General features: G+C 31.7%; 1 protein-coding gene across 4 annotated transcripts in view; it reads left to right on the top strand.

Moving 5' to 3' along the window:
* Nucleotides 1-16,087, top strand: part of LOC148627773 (F-box/LRR-repeat protein 5-like) — a 39,663-nt gene that overhangs the window by 3,773 nt on the left and 19,803 nt on the right. For 2 of the 4 annotated variants that reach the window (XM_088578581.1, XM_088578595.1), the window contains 8 exons: nucleotides 989-1,324; nucleotides 1,741-1,879; nucleotides 3,804-4,043; nucleotides 4,579-4,727; nucleotides 5,346-5,459; nucleotides 5,908-5,990; nucleotides 6,385-7,047; nucleotides 12,483-12,729. In XM_088578581.1, the coding sequence (XP_088434707.1) occupies nucleotides 989-1,324; nucleotides 1,741-1,879; nucleotides 3,804-4,043; nucleotides 4,579-4,727; nucleotides 5,346-5,459; nucleotides 5,908-5,990; nucleotides 6,385-7,047; nucleotides 12,483-12,714 (1,956 nt within the window). In that variant the 3' untranslated portion in view covers nucleotides 12,715-12,729. Of the gene's footprint in view, nucleotides 1-988; nucleotides 1,325-1,740; nucleotides 1,880-3,803; nucleotides 4,044-4,578; nucleotides 4,728-5,345; nucleotides 5,460-5,907; nucleotides 5,991-6,384; nucleotides 7,048-9,306; nucleotides 9,604-12,482; nucleotides 12,730-14,219; nucleotides 14,449-16,087 lie in introns of those variants that run through there. The other 2 variants (XR_015921519.1, XR_015921522.1) reach the window with 2 other exon arrangements.

Raw genomic sequence — 16,087 nt, 5'->3', positions numbered from 1 at the left:
AATTTCAATACTGTGTAGTTATACAATTGGTCCAAATCAAAGTGGATACAAGAAAATCACATAATTTTTTAAGCTGTTGTCAAGTACTATAAAATACAGCTTTTGGAGTTCAGAAATTTTTAACATTTTGCCAACCCCCTTATTTCACCGTCACATGGCAGGTATTACTTAATGTTCCATTAATGTCCTATTTTTCTCTTTGATATTTTATATATTTGTGTCTTGAAAGCTTGACAGCCCTGGGTGACCCTTGTACACATGCAAATATACAAGTACATGTAAATTAGAATGAAAGAATGAATCCTTTTAAATCAAAATTACACTTCAAAGAAATGGAAATATTTTAATTTTATTTCATATCAATATTTATTTAGTTCATACTACAACACAAATTTGTTTTACAATCACAAATAACACAAATCTAAGCACACTATTACACAAACTTTTACATGTACCTTAAACATGATGACATGAAGTAATGTGTGCCTGAAAGCAAGTGAGCAATATTTTTTTTCAATTTTTAACTGCCTGTGGGGCTAACTGGAAACACCATAAAATTGGTCAAGTTCTGATGTTAACATGTTTTCCCCACCAAAGTTTCATGCTTGTTTATGAAAGACTTGCATGCACAAGTTGTTCATTGCCAATTTCTATACATGATCTTTGCTTGGGCAGTCACTAAGGGTTCTATTTGTGACAATCAATTCTTATAAATACATGTTTACACCACAGTTGGAGTACAACTATACATGTACAGTAGTCTTGGTGTTTTAGATCCTTCAGGATCAAAATACCATATATTGCTGGTTCATCCAAGGAACTTCCCTACTGAGTCTGAAAACTACTCAAAAATAGTCCAAATGTAATTCCTTTTATACCATCAACAGGGGCAGATCCAGACATTTTGAGAAGGAGAGTGATTTTATCGTTGGTAAATGTATTGAATTGTTTTAAGTTGATATTTAACATCATATAAGTATATTTTCAGGTTTCCGAAATCAACTTTGCAGACACATCTCATTTGACTAATCTACTTGAAAATCTTGTCAACACATTCAGAGAATTTAAAGCACATGAACAAATTGAGAACAAATACATCATGAAAAAGTTAAAAGAAAAATTGAAGGCACTGTCTATCAGGAATACTGCTCTCTGTAACTGCCACTCAGACAACAGACTGACAGACATGTTGGAGTTAGTACAGGATGGATATAAGTGTACACAAAAGACTGAACTTGATCGTAAAAACTTTGGGTTAAAGTTGAGAAAGGCATTAGAAGACTTTACAGAGCAGTTTATACCTCACATGGAAGAAGAAGAGGAGGTATATATATTTATCTTAATCTCTTTCTACATCGACTCTTCATAAACTATATACAACTATATAGGCACTGAGCATCAACGACGTCCTATATATGTATATACTTTGAAATGTGAATGGTGCAATAACTATCTATCCCAAGTGAGGTAAAATGGAACTGATGTATTTAATTTGGAAGTGATTGATTTAACTTTTGATGCAAATGCACAGCATGTGTCAATAGAAAGTCTCGCATATTTCCATTGTTTTAAAAATTAACTTGGAGTAATCAGTATATTCATGGTAAAAAATGAAATGGACACTTAAAGGGATTTTAAGAGTGAATTTTTCATCTTATTGTTTTCTTGATGTTTTAAAACAATATTTTATGATAAAAAGTTTCAGTTGAACTATGCAGTCTATATTTTTGTCAATTTCAGGTTTTTCAGCCAATGTTGATCAAATATTTTACATCTGATGAATTGAGAAGAATTAAGTATAAGGTTTTAAAGAAGCATTTTTGTCAAAGTGACGTTGACGAGAAAGAGAAGTTGTATGTAAAACCTGACCTATCACTCAGTAAGTTAATCCTAACCAATACTTGTATAGTGAAACCAGTCTCGACTGAATCTTTTTGGACTGTATAATTTGTTCAGTTTAGACAAATGTTAGAAACATTATTCAAGTTCAGAATACATTTAAACTGACGCAAGGGATTCAAATACTGTCTGGTTTTGACAGGTTTATTGTTTATTTTGGGTTCAGTATGAACAGGTCTCACTGTGTAAAAAAATATTTTTCAGTGAGTTAATGTACAGTAAATTTGTTGCTGTTCGAAACATATACTTGCAAATTTATTAAAAAATGCATTAAAATGCCTAAGGACTGTTTATCAATAATTTTTTGCCTGTCATTAATTTATATTCTTGTAATACCAGTATTGTAAAAAGTTGTAATTCATGGGAAAAGACTTCAAAAGTTCAGCTAACTTGTGTTCATGAAATTGTTTTAAGGCCAAATAAAATGAATTAGTAGATTTTCATTCCCACCTGTCACTAAAAAAATGGCAAAAATAATAAAATTGGAGTGGGAATTTCAAAATCTGAATTTTTTTTTGCATCAGTGTCTAGTATTGAGATACTATAACACACAAATCTTTCATTTCTTGGTGACTAAACAATGTTTATTCTCTGAAACTTGGATCATGATGGATTTAGAACACATAAGTTCTTCAAATAGCTAAAATTAGGCTAGCAAATATTTGGTAGCAGGGGCTGCTCTGGCTTCCAAAATTCTGTCGCCAGAAAATTTGCCAGCTGCCATTTTTTGTTGCCAGTTTTCAGAAATTTGAGCCAAAGGTTGCCAAAAAATTATACTTTTTTTTAAAAGAGACAGTACATGTATTAAGTTCACTGATAAATTATCTTTGTCAATTCATCAAAATAACCACTTCATTAATGACATACATGTACCCAAGATTCACTCTTGATGCATGTATAAAGCACGTTTTTAGCTGTAGTCTGTCACATTCATATGCATAAAATAATAAAGGACTACTCCAGAAACAGGTATTTTACTTCTATCAAAGACTTTGTATTACTATTCTCATACAGTCCTTGATTTTAAAACATGTTCGCCTTTGTCCTTTATGGTCTTAATTTATCTAATACAATATAATTTTTTTTTTTATTATTATTTTTAACAAACTTGATTCTTTTTTTTTCAAGTGATAAAAAACTACATTTTGTACCATAGACCATTAATTGTGTCCCTGTTTTCTTGATATCTGAATAGAATTTCCTTAATTAGATTTTGGAATTTAGTATTTAGACACTTCTTGGTGGGATAATCATTGTTAATTGGATTTAATTTATTCTGTTATTAGGTAAGTCTGTTTCTGAATGTATTACATGGTTAAATAGGGCTGTGAAACTTGTGTGTAGCAACGTGCATATGGCCTTCATTGTGTTTACCTTTGACGAGATGATTAGAATTTTGATTGGCTCAATAATATATTTACATTTGATAGATACCTCCCATGAGGATATCGTCAGTCCAGTCACCTGGTCTAATTACCTTTAATTGCCTTCAGTCGTAAATTGGTCATAGTCAATTAACTCTGACCAGGTGTCAACACAAATGTTTAATTAGAGAGAATATCCGTTGCTGATAAACTTCCCGTCAGTTTTAATATACAAAACCTAGGCGCCAAGAAAATCGCCAACTGGCTAGTTCTGTGGCCAGATAAATTAAAAAATCGCAAATTGTGACATTGCCAAAGCCCAGCACGACCCCTGGGTAGGAAATAAGAAATAAAAAATAAAATCCTCCCACCCACCTCTAATTTTTGTGAAGGTTTGATGAAAATCTACCATTTAAGTTCATTTGGTCTATGTTAAACTACCCACAGACTGATGTTTTAGTGCATATCCTTTATCAATAAAACCTATAGTAATGGAAAAAGAAAAGAAAATAACAATATTTCTATATTTATAAAAAACAGGTGATTCCTCTGATGAGGAGAGTGAGAAACTTAAACCATCTAGAGATAGCCTAGTGACAAAAGTTGTTGACGTCAAGAGTACTGGGATTGACATTTTACCAAGTGAATTGGTGATGAAGATTTTTTCATATGTAAGCCCCAAAGATCTTGGAATGTGTGCACAAGTGTGTCATCGGTGGAATACTATTTCTATGGATGGTAGTTTGTGGAGAAACTTTCTCCCAGTCCAATGGGCTAAAGGTATTGTTAATTTCAAACAAATACAACTGAATACTAAAAAGAAATTCAGCAGTTCCAGATACAAAATTGTCATGTGGGCAATCATATTGTTAACCTTGGAATCTTCCAAATCGACCTATTTTCTTGCAGTCTTCAATTTGTGACTCTGCACCAAAATGACTTTTCTGGAATTTCAATATTTAGGGTTGTATTGGTTTTTGCAATACACCATGTACTGGTCTAGCTGTGAAGATAGTGTAAACAAGTACATTGTACTATCTTTAAATGATATTACTAAAGTAAAGAGACGTGCTATAAATTCTTAATAATGCTATCGTTTTAAAATATCATACCCCAATCAACGAGTGTTTGGTACATTGGAATCACCTTATCCCTCCATATGTTCAAATTTCGGCACAATATCTCACCTTCCAATGGATCAATTGATTTGAAATATATAGATTGGCCATACATTTTAAACAATTTTGGTTGTTGTTGGATATCAGCTTCCTGTACAAGTAGGAGTGAACCTAGCATGACATGTTTCCTGTTACAGGCATCTGGAGTTTCTCTCTTCATGTAGACTTTGAGGAAGAGGAATGTAATCTCATAACAAATAAAGAAGAGTGTGGTATGGTGTTCTATGATGAAGATGCTGATATTGATGAGTCTGAGGACAGTATTGACTCCCCTACAGTTCAGCAAGTAAGGTCTCATTTGACAGTTTTAAAACTTTTCTACAATTACAAAAAAAATTGTGGACATGTAATGGTATGGCACTGTTGTTGTCCATGTTTTTATCCACCTTATCATTTGTAGATGTACTTGCCCCAACTGTTCAGGGATTAATCTCAATGGTTGTATCATGCTGAAGCATTTTATTAAATTTATTATTAGTTTGTTTGAAATTAGTATAGAAAAGGCATTTAAAAATCTGCTGCATTTCTTCAAAAATTAAAAAAATTATTACTTTTATATATTTTGGAATATTCGTTCATTAAAGTACAAAATTTATTGAGCAGAATTGAAAATATGAGTAATGTATTAAAATTTTTTATACTAAATGATGACAAAAACTTTAAAAGATGCTAGTTATAGGGGAAAAATTAATCACTTACCTAGTTTTAAAGTTTAGGAACTTAAAAAATCCATTTACAACAAATTCTGAATATACTGAAATGTGTCTTAACAAAGCATATTCTTAAGTTCCTTTTTTATAAAATTCAATGTATAATGAACAAAGACCTGGTTAAAAACAGCAAATCCTTCAGTCAAATGAGATTTTTAAAGATTTCTATTACAAATCAAGTGACTTATTTCTAGATGAAAAGAGAAACCAGTATGTTAGCTTGCATGATGAGGTATCTGCTACCCAAAGTTGGACATGGTGTTAGAACAGTGAATTTGGCATACAGTCAGGGGTTGGTAAACTCTTTGGTAAGTTTACATAGATGGGAATATTCACCAACAGAATTTATATCCTAATGAAATAGCAATATAGATGCTTTAAACCCACTGAAACTTGCAACAATTATATTATGAACTGCATATGTACTATTAACTATGCCATTAAAATGTGTTTTTGGTTAGAAACGTATCACTCTATTTTGATAATAAAAAATACTCTGTTATTTAATGAATCTTGGTATGGGAAAGGCAATTTTGTAACTCATTGCTACCATTATTTCAATTAAATTACTCAAAAGAAAGAACTATTTGGTCTCCTAATAGGCTATAAGGAAAATAAAAGGACAACTAGCCTCCTGATAATGGTCCATGTTCAAAGTATATGCAAGAGGAATTAGAAACAATTTTTTTTTTACAGACTGGTCCTTATGTCATGGTCATGAGAAGGTAATTTAGATTTTCTTTTTTTTTACTTTAGCTTTACAAGATTTTGTCTCTTTGTCCACATATTGAAAATCTGGACCTAACTCACACAAGAATTTCCGATGGTGGGTTTAAAAGGTAAGTTTAAATTGCTTATGCAAAATCACAATATATGGATGTTTTTGATAACATTACCGTACATATAACAGGATTATCTTTATCTTAAGCAAATATTAAAGCATAACAAATAAAAAAAAAGGTCTTTATGAAGTCATAGGCATTACTGATACAACCAATCTAGATTCTTGAGTTATAGCTTGGTCAGTGTTAAGGTATACATGTACTTAAATTTGCTCGCCAAAAAATGTGGATCCTACTTAATTGTGCTTATTTGCCATACAGTAATGTCAGTCTTGCCCATTCAAAAGTTTCCTGCTATATAAGATTTTATTAGAGACATGCACTGAAAATGAACAAAAAAGAACAATTTGTAGAGTTTTTAGTTTTAACTGAATCCATATTTCTATTCCAGTCTAGGCAAAAATGGTTGTGGAAGTGATCTGAAGTTTATGGATTTGACAGGTTGTCAAAACATTACTGATACAACTCTTCTTAGACTGTCTAATGCCTTGCATAGTAAATGTGAACCTGACTGTTTGGATTACAGTCTTTGTGAAAAGAATGAAACAGAAGCCAGTGAAAAGGGAGATAACTCAATGACTTCTAACTGTTTCAAAGAGAATGTTCTACTAAAAATACCATCATTAAGCATGTCTGACACTAATGATCATCATTTGAAATGGGCTGGACCCAGGACAAATGAAATCTCAATAAACCAGAAGAATAAAACCAACAATGAACCAGAAACCAGAATAAACAAAGTCCTTAAACATGAAGAATCTCAAAAACTGACTTTCAATAATGAAAATTATTCTGCAGTGGATCCAGGTTTTAACCCGGCCATACCAGGAACAGCATCACTTAATTGTTGTAGACAACAGAGGACTTCAAGGTGTTGTCATAACATGACTGATAAAGAAGAAACATATTTACCAGAAAATGTTGCTGGAAATTCTGAACTTGCTTTAGACTGTGAAAGTGCTGTGGAATTTGGACTTGACTATAGTAGTGTTATATGTGGGCTACAGCATCTGAGCTTGTCAGGATGTTCTCATATCACTGATAAAGGGCTAAGGTGAGAAAATACTATAGTCGTAAATAAACTTTTTCTATTTCCAAACCTTTCACATTGCTTTCTTAGTTTTCTATTTTGATTTCCTATGAAAAGTTTTTTTTTAAGTCCCATACATTTGAAGGTGACCGAAAGTGTTTATTTGTCAAGCCCTCAGTTTGCTTGTTCAGCAAGCATTTTTTGAAAATGGGAGGGAAATCAGGTAAAAGAGGATATGCTTGCACATAAAGAGGCAATTTTCAAGACATATGCATTAATGTCTAACGGTATTAAGGAAAATTGACAGAAAAGGGCATTGGGCTTTTACAGTGTTTAAAAACAACAGAATGATGACCACCTTCATCCACCCAAGTTAATTTTTTTATTTGTTAGTACTGAAGAGAAGGTTTAAGTCGAGAGTTTTCCATTGAGTCATTCCCATGATTTTTACCATTGAGGCACAATGAAAATAGTCATTTAACTTGAATCGATTACACTTTATTTTTAAGTTGCTAATATTGTAAGTAACTTCTTGCACTCATAATTTAGGTGCTTATATGTTACTTCACCACCTTATGCTGCAGATATGTGCCATAGAACCATTTCTAGCTTAATACCAAATCAAAATGTACCTCTTAAATACCCTACACATGTGTTCTATGTGTGTTTTTTACTTGTATGAGAATGGGAAGTTTACATGAAATGATGAAAAGATAAGTTAGCCAATTTCTGATTCAGACACAGGGGCTCTTTACAATTGACTCTATAGGTCATCAACATTATCAGGACCCCACTTTATATATTTTTATATATATGCTTATAATTTGAGAGAAACTCACCTTTTAGAGCATATCGCAACTTCGCTTGAGTTTATACCATTGTGCATGTTGAAAGCAAGCCAAAATCATTGGCATGGGATATTTGAGGATTAGTGAGTTTGAAGACTTCATTGTTTGATTCCCATTTGAGGTTGTCCCTTGGATACTGGAAATCTGCACCAAGACGTGCTCAGGAATGTTTTGCAGACACTTTTCCTTTCTTTCTGTTTTGTGTCTTTGACATCTTTATAATTCAGTACTGTTGGGGAAAAGGTGGAAGTCATAATTGATAAAAAATTACCCCAAAGGAAGGCACAGTCTATACATATTGAAACCTGACTTAGGTATTAGATACTATTGTTGATCACTTGTCTATCTGGCACTGTCTCACACAAATTACAATCTGTTTACACGTCCCATGTACATGTGTAAAACATGCATGGCAGAAAGGTAAGAATAAATTTGTAGTTTTGTATAAAAGAGGATAATTTTTTTTAGATGCCTACGCGTAGAGTTAATTCAACAATATAACTTGACCACATTTAATTCTTTTTTCCCTGTATGTTCATGTACATTATTTATGTAGTACCAGGAAGCTAATGGTCTATGCATTGTAAGTGCATAGTATTTGTGTTTATGTGATGATCTAATGAAGTCAAATGAAGGCCAAGCCTATGGTAAAAAAGGTTAAAGATTATAAGAAGACTTTAGAATTTCACTGTGAATTTTCAAGATATAAGGTGAATGCCATGTACCACAAAACTCAGAACTTATAGACTTCAAAATCAACATAAACCAAATTTAGGATAGTACAATGATCATAGAACCTTTTCACATAATGGGTTTGATTAAGTAATGGAAGTAAATTCTAAAGAATGTTCAGTTACAGCAACTCCTCTTTAATAGCTGATTGATTTTGATGAAATTTTAAGGAAAGATAGTCATTATAAGTAGATGTGCATGAATAAAGATAATTTGTTTTTGATGCTTGCAAGGGGAGAAAATCCAACTTTACATTTATAATATATTTATAGCTTGTTAGAGCCACTCTGTCTATAGCACTCATTTGACTTTGATGTTAGGTTGGGTTAAAAGTTAAATGTAGTAGGAAAGTTATTTGCCTGTTGTCAGATGTCTGCAAGGGGATACAATCCAGCATAAAAGCTTGCAATCATTTTTCTGTGAAATTATACAATATGATCATAATAATACTGAAAAAAGATCTGGTTATTTTATTCATAACTACCATTTGTTAAGAATGAATCAGAATTTTCAATGATCAAATTTTGCATATGATGGTCGACATTTGCTGTTACTTTCATTTAAAACCAATTTCATGGAGAATAAACATGATATACGTTTAATACACACAACAATCTACAGAAATCTAATTAGAAACAAACAAAAGTGTCTACAAAACATTCCTTTTAAAGAAGATTCATTTCTGAATCTTGATTGATCTTAGATGATACCACCCGAAGATAAGTCCCAACATTTTTGCCTGGTCCCTTCATTGAAACTGAAGAAGTGGAAATGCTGCTGGATAGATAACACCTTACCAAACCCAGCAAACTCCATCACCAGACAAGCGTTGCAATGTAACCCTCTAGGGAAAAGAAAAATTGGAAGGCCAAGAAACACATGGAGAAGAAATCTACAAGCTGAAATGGAAGCAGAAGTTTGCAAGTGGCAAGACATGGTCAGACTGCCACATAACAGAACTAGATGGAGGAGTGTTGTTGGTGGAGTGTGTACCCCATCAGTACGAAAGGCATAAGCATAAGCAAAGAAAGCTTCAATATCCTGCATCACTGAAAAGGCTACAAAGAGTGATCAAATTAAAAAAAAAAACAAAGAATGTGGTCTTTAAAGTAAAAAAAAATTTCTCATCAATTTTCTTTTACTTTAGAACAGAATTCTGCTTTTTCAAATCTGGAATTTACCATTACGTTTCTCTTGTAACCACATGTTTACTACAGTGAATTTGAATTTTTTTTTTTTGCTTCATCAAATCATGTCTGATCAATTATTTTGGTAGTACCCTTTAGTGGTAGTTTTATTTGTATCAAAATTTACATGTACATGTATGCTGATGGCCAACTTTAATTGTAGCAGATCAGGTTGTATTTATTTGTTTCTTTATAACTATAGGAATTGAAGAAAAAAATTCCTTAGCATGCTTAAATGCTTTAGCTAATGAGGTTTTAAAAATGCAGGAATAGCTTGGTGTAAAAGTATTGGTTTTACCATTTTAATCCCAATTACTTTTAGTGTTAAGTTCTCAGACTAATCTGTGCTGATATACTAAAATGCAGAACTATGATATGTTATTTGGTGCAGTATATTATTGATCAATCAGCCATGAATACCATATTGATTAAAAAGTAACTTATATCATATAGTTTTGAATATATTATCTAAGCCTTATGAATTTTAGTTTATAAATGCACTGTAAATAATCACTGATGTATTAGTTATATGAATCTTCAATATCTTCAGTAATTACATAGGGAAGTTGAAGAGAAAATTGTTTAATTGCCAATTATAATGAAACTAATAATGGTAAAATTGTGCAATAAAAAAAATACTTCCTCATAAAGACCATTGTACTCAATTATAGTATAAGCTTTAAAGAGTAGAGAATTCTGTCTGTATGGAGCTTACAATGAAACAATAAGTTCTGTGCAGTGTATTCGTAATTCATATTTTGCTTTTTGTGGTAGAGAATGTAATGTTAAGCACTAATAATTGTCAATAACAATGTAGATGTACACCCCATGTTGAATATCTAAAATCTGAAGATTTTACATCACATCTTGGAAAAGAGATTTAATTATACACAGTCATTACAAGTTTGGGAGAAAGTGAATGATATACAGTAATAAACTGGTACATTCATAAGTCCACAAACGCTGCTGCACTAAATCTTTTTACATTTCACACTGTATTGTGGGCTATAAGATACATGTCAATTTAGATTATGGAGGATACTGCATTTTCCATACTGACTTCATGCCTTATTTTTAATATGTGATCACCAGATTAACTGTTTTTAGTTACAATATGCTGCCATTTGTTTATGATTTGAACATTTTAAAAGTTGATTTTGATGGAGATAAGTACATACCTGTATTATGTTTTATACCTAATTAGTCGTTATGAAATACTGCGGACAAACATGTCAGAGAAAAAAATTTGGAAGTTTTTTACTATTAATATAAGAGAAAAAGGTCAAATTTGGGTTTTAGTCAGACGAGTCAGAAATTTATTTTGTAATGACTGCAGAAAGTGGCAAGGTATTATGTGATAATACCCTCTGAACAGTTGTGTGTCTGTCCCTGAAGTTCCCATATTATAACTTTGAAAGAATTTGAAGGATCTTTACAAACTTTCAAGTTCTAGTCTTAGTTTGATTGAATTATTTTCATGAAAGTATTTTCTGTTACTAAATGGCTAGAATTTATGAACCCTTCATGGGGATGATCTTTTTCCATGTGTACAATCTCTTCGGGACATATAATACAACTGCAATATAGTGCTGCCATCTTGTCTTCATTGAATATAAATGGTAATTTTTGTGGATTACTTTGAGATTTACTCAGTGGCTCTCAATGGAATTTTAAACAAAGTTTCATGACACACAAGGAGTATAAGGATTGATTTTGAGGTTAATGGACAACCATTTAGAAATTTAAACTTTAAGGGACAAAAAATAATCAAGTAAACTCAAAATGGCTGAAAAAATTCAGCTTTGCTGTAAATCATAAAAAAAATGAATTCCTTGGCCTTTTCCATGTGCTGAATCTAACTGACATAGAGATTTTATATGCGACATTGTTTTCAAATTTAAAGGCCACATTGAGATACAAAGATACTTTGATTTCAACAAAAAGTGAACTCTTGGTGTTGTTCAATTTCACCCCTCTTTCTAGAAGGGATGTATTATAGTATACTAATGTCTGTCTGTCTGTATGTTGTTTACATTTGACATAATAACTAGAAAATGCTGCCAACATTTTCTGTGAAACTTTTATGAATTGTTAGTTTCTATAAATTTCTGATTTTTATTTTTTGAGTTATGGAACTTTATTCATACTAAAATGGGAAGATTTTCTGTTTTCAGACTGTAACTAGTAAAGCCTTGCATCAATGTCATTGGCACATTGGTGAAATATTTATATATATTAGTGTAAGCTCTCTTACAATTTCTTTGGAATTTTCAATTTTACGATTTAGAGTTATGGAACTTACATATTTTTTTGTCAATTATTGAATCACAATTAAAATTCAGGGCTGTATCAAGCTTGAACTTGGTGCCCCATCTATTCAGTGTTCAACTTAGCAGGCGTTTCTGGTCGTGCTCTGTATTTTATTTTCATTTTTTGGGTTATTGAGTTTAGACACCCAATAATCTTCACAAAAAGTATCAAGTTTGGTCAAACAGTGGTTTTATGGTCTGAAAAAAAAAATACTGCTATATTTTTGAATTATGATATAAAGATTTCATTCCAGCATCAATATTTCAAAGAAAATTTAACATCTTGATGCTGGAATAAAATTCATGGTTTAATTGCCTTCCTTTAAGCATGTCCTGAAAACTAAAGATATCCTAGCATGAACTTTATTTCTGTATATTTTTAGAGCACTAGTGGAAGGAAATCATACGTTTCCAGAGTTACAGTTCTTAGACTTATCTGGTTGTGATAAAGTGACATCTGGTGGATTAAAAGTCCTAGTGTCGGCTTGTGAATCACTGGACCACCAATATCTTTACTACTGTGATAATCTGACTCATGATCCATACTTTGATTCTGCAAGTGGCTGTCAGAACCTGGAGTGTCCAACCAGGGCATGTTGTCGATCTGGATCTTAACTTAAGTACATGAAGGTATTGTAGTTCGGTTTGATATCTAATTTGTTTTCTATATGTCGAAGTCTCATTAAATTCAGATTTTTATTTGAAACTTGTATTATTCTGTACTTCCTTCTCTTCATATGTAAGTCATTCCACAAATTGAGATTTGTGTTAAAACATTTTTATTGGACCAAAAAAAAACAATGTCATTTACTGGCACCCATAGAATAAGTTTCTGATCAAATTCTTATCCTTTGTATACCATGATTTTTAACCTTGATCTAAGGTCAGAGCTGTATGAGAAAGCTGGGGTGGTGTGTCCTCACTTGCTCAACTGTTCTGGGTTTGTCCTTTGTGGTCATATCAAGCTTCACTCTGCAAAGCATTTTTAGATACAATAGAAAACAGGATTGTATTAATGTGTTTTGTTGGTTGAATGATTTTTACTGTAGTGTACTTATTGATTTGTAAATCATTTTTTAAAGTTTTTGTGTAATTGTTTCTTTTTTTAATTGTTTTTAAATGTTACATGCTGTTGTCATTTGATATCACCCAAAGATTCAATTTTTTTTAAAATCAGCTTTAAAATGTTGATGCATTAGCTTTGTTCTGACTGAGTTATCTTTCTTAGTTTGGGATTTAAAGATCCATTTTCTTTTATGTGTCAATATACCTATAGTATCATGCTATAAAATTGATTCATGATACAGGTCTTTATTATACATCTATTTTAAGAGATTTTTCATATTTACCAAGTTTTTGTACGCAATTATTTGCCAAAAATTACCTTTACAACATTAAATTAAGTGAAGTAAAGTTATAGTATTTACTGTTATATACACCTTAACATAAACTTGACTGATGTCACACAATATGAGCATCACTTCAGTGGCTTTTAAGAAGTTTAATAAAGACTTGGTAGTTAGTGCCATGCAGAGTACTCAATTGGATTAGAGTTAAACAGTATACATCATGCAATGTTCTATCTTCATGGAACATTCAATGTTCTTTTATGATTGATTATTTACTTTACAAATGTTTTAAAGCGTTCACTTCTTGTAGTGTATTTGTTACATGCAAAAGCAGAAATTTCCTCAGAACACCTTTCTCCCATTTTCAGGCTTATTAATTGAAATTATTGGAGCATCAAACTTACACATGCAGCATATTTTATTTGTGTGCAGGGTATTCCTAAACTTGAATATCTTCCCTTTTTATCTATCATTTTGAAATTGTCTTAGCATATATGTAAGGTCCAGACTTCAATTCCATCACCTTAATTAGGTTTCTAGTATTCATAGAGAAAAATGTAAGTTGAATAAAACAACATGTCACCAAATGTGATTCAAACTCTAAAATTTATCTATGAAATAAGCTTAGGTTCCAATTTGCTATAGTTGCAAATACTTCCAGAGCATTAAAAGTTAAGCAAGTTAAAGTATTTCTGAAAGTTTTTATTTTGATAAATGTGATACTTCTTGATTTTCTTGCTTAACCATCCAAAGATATGTTTATTACAATAGCAAGGCAGCAGATATGGATGTAGGTGCTAGGATTGGATGAAATGTTCCCTCTAATGTTATATAAAGCCAGTGGATTTTGATGTATCTATGATAAACAAAGTTAGTGTTGTCTCTGATGTTTATAATTCTGATGTATTTCGATGTATCTAGGATAAATCAACGTAAATTCAGATGGATGGTGACTGAACCATTGATCCTGGGCTAAAAGTGGAATTTTCAGACGTCATATGTATGTTTTCGATATGTCTCAAGAGTTATGTCAATATTCCTACAATTATGTTGTCATTTATCGACTGTTTGAATTAATTAGACAAGTAGAGTAGATTTAAAATGGCACAAATTGAGTGTGAATTTATATAATAGAAGAAAAATCAATGACATTTAAAGTAAAAAAAAATTATTTAGTTTTCTGGTCAAGTCATCATTAAAACTTCTTAAGCACTGAATTACTGGTAGTATTTCATGACCTTGTCTGTAATTAAGATTGCTCATGGTTTTCAGTATTGAAGGAAACCACAAAGCTCCATGGTTGAATATTAGTGAAACCCCTCAAGCTACAACAGTGTCAGACCATGATTTTAAGTCCAGTGCTCTAATCCCTTGGCCACAGCTCCTCTTGCGTTGCATTATGTCAACTTTCACAATATATAAAAGTTCAACTGGTATCTGAAAAGTTCATTCATTTTGCAAGAATTTAAATCTAATCCTATTGTAGAAACATTATTATGACTACTAATAGCACTTACAGCTAATGGCATAGTAAGTAGATTTTGCCATTAAATTTGCTGCTGTCTTGCTAAGAGGCTATCCATGTAAAAATCAGGCAGATCCTGTAATATGAGTGACACAGGGTAAATTTTTTCCCACTGAATTTTTTGTTCAGATGTAATGTATACACCATGTGTATGTCAAAAGTATAAAGTTTGTTTTGAATCAACAATGGATGGCTCAGAAAATTATTTTAAAGTTCTCTAACAATGCAACCAAGTTTTGCTCAGTTTAAAGAGTTATCTTGTTTTTTTAATTAATTTTCAATGCCTTCTATGTAATTTATTTCTCTTTTATTGTAGTAGTTAATCAAAACCCACATTCAACTTTGAAAAAGGATGCATTTGTGAACTGAAATGGGTGAAAAATTTTTGAAAAGAAAATTTGTCATGTGCCACCCACTGCCTGGTTTTTGTCTGGACATCCTCTTAATGTGTATTAGCTCTGATATATAATAAAAGCTTTTGTCTGTGTCACATAGGGTTTTAATTTGATACATGTACTTGTAAATATTGCTGAATAGTACAATGCTGCGTACAGTGCATGTTGATCTTTTTGCCTTGGGTTTTTGCACTTAGTAATTGAATTTCTGTTATGAATCTAATTTGGCTCATAATACAATCTTACACATAACTGATGAATAATTAGCATTGTGGAATAAATGATTGCTCTATATTACATTGACAAATTACTTACACTTGGCAATGTAACCTGTAGATGTCAATGTACAAGGGAAAGCCTAAGGGGTGATATTGAAGTCAATAGAATCATCCTACTCCATTCTCTCAAAGACAATGATCAACAAAGTACACATCTTTAGTATTATGCTTTATAATACTTTAGGGGTACATATACTTTCATTTGTGTGATTTGTTGTAAATTTGGTTTTATGTGATGCTTTGAACACATTTGAAACTTTGCTTCAAAAAGCAAAATACACTAACTTCTGCAGTATGTCAAGTTAAAAAATGACCTTTTCTATCCTTTTAATCAATCCGCCATCAATGTTCGGAATGATATATACAGTTGCAATGAGTGTCTGTCTCTTTATATATCTGGTCACTTGTCTTGTTTTATGTGTATAGAATGTTAAGTTGAGC

This window comes from Perna viridis, chromosome 1, assembly GCF_037379345.1.
Source record: "Perna viridis isolate PV_CMFRI_1.1 ecotype Kerala chromosome 1, ASM3737934v1, whole genome shotgun sequence".
Classification (NCBI taxonomy): Eukaryota; Metazoa; Mollusca; class Bivalvia; order Mytilida; family Mytilidae; genus Perna; species Perna viridis.
The sequence above is the reverse complement of the archived record's forward strand: the minus strand, read 5'-3'. Positions and strand labels throughout refer to the sequence as shown.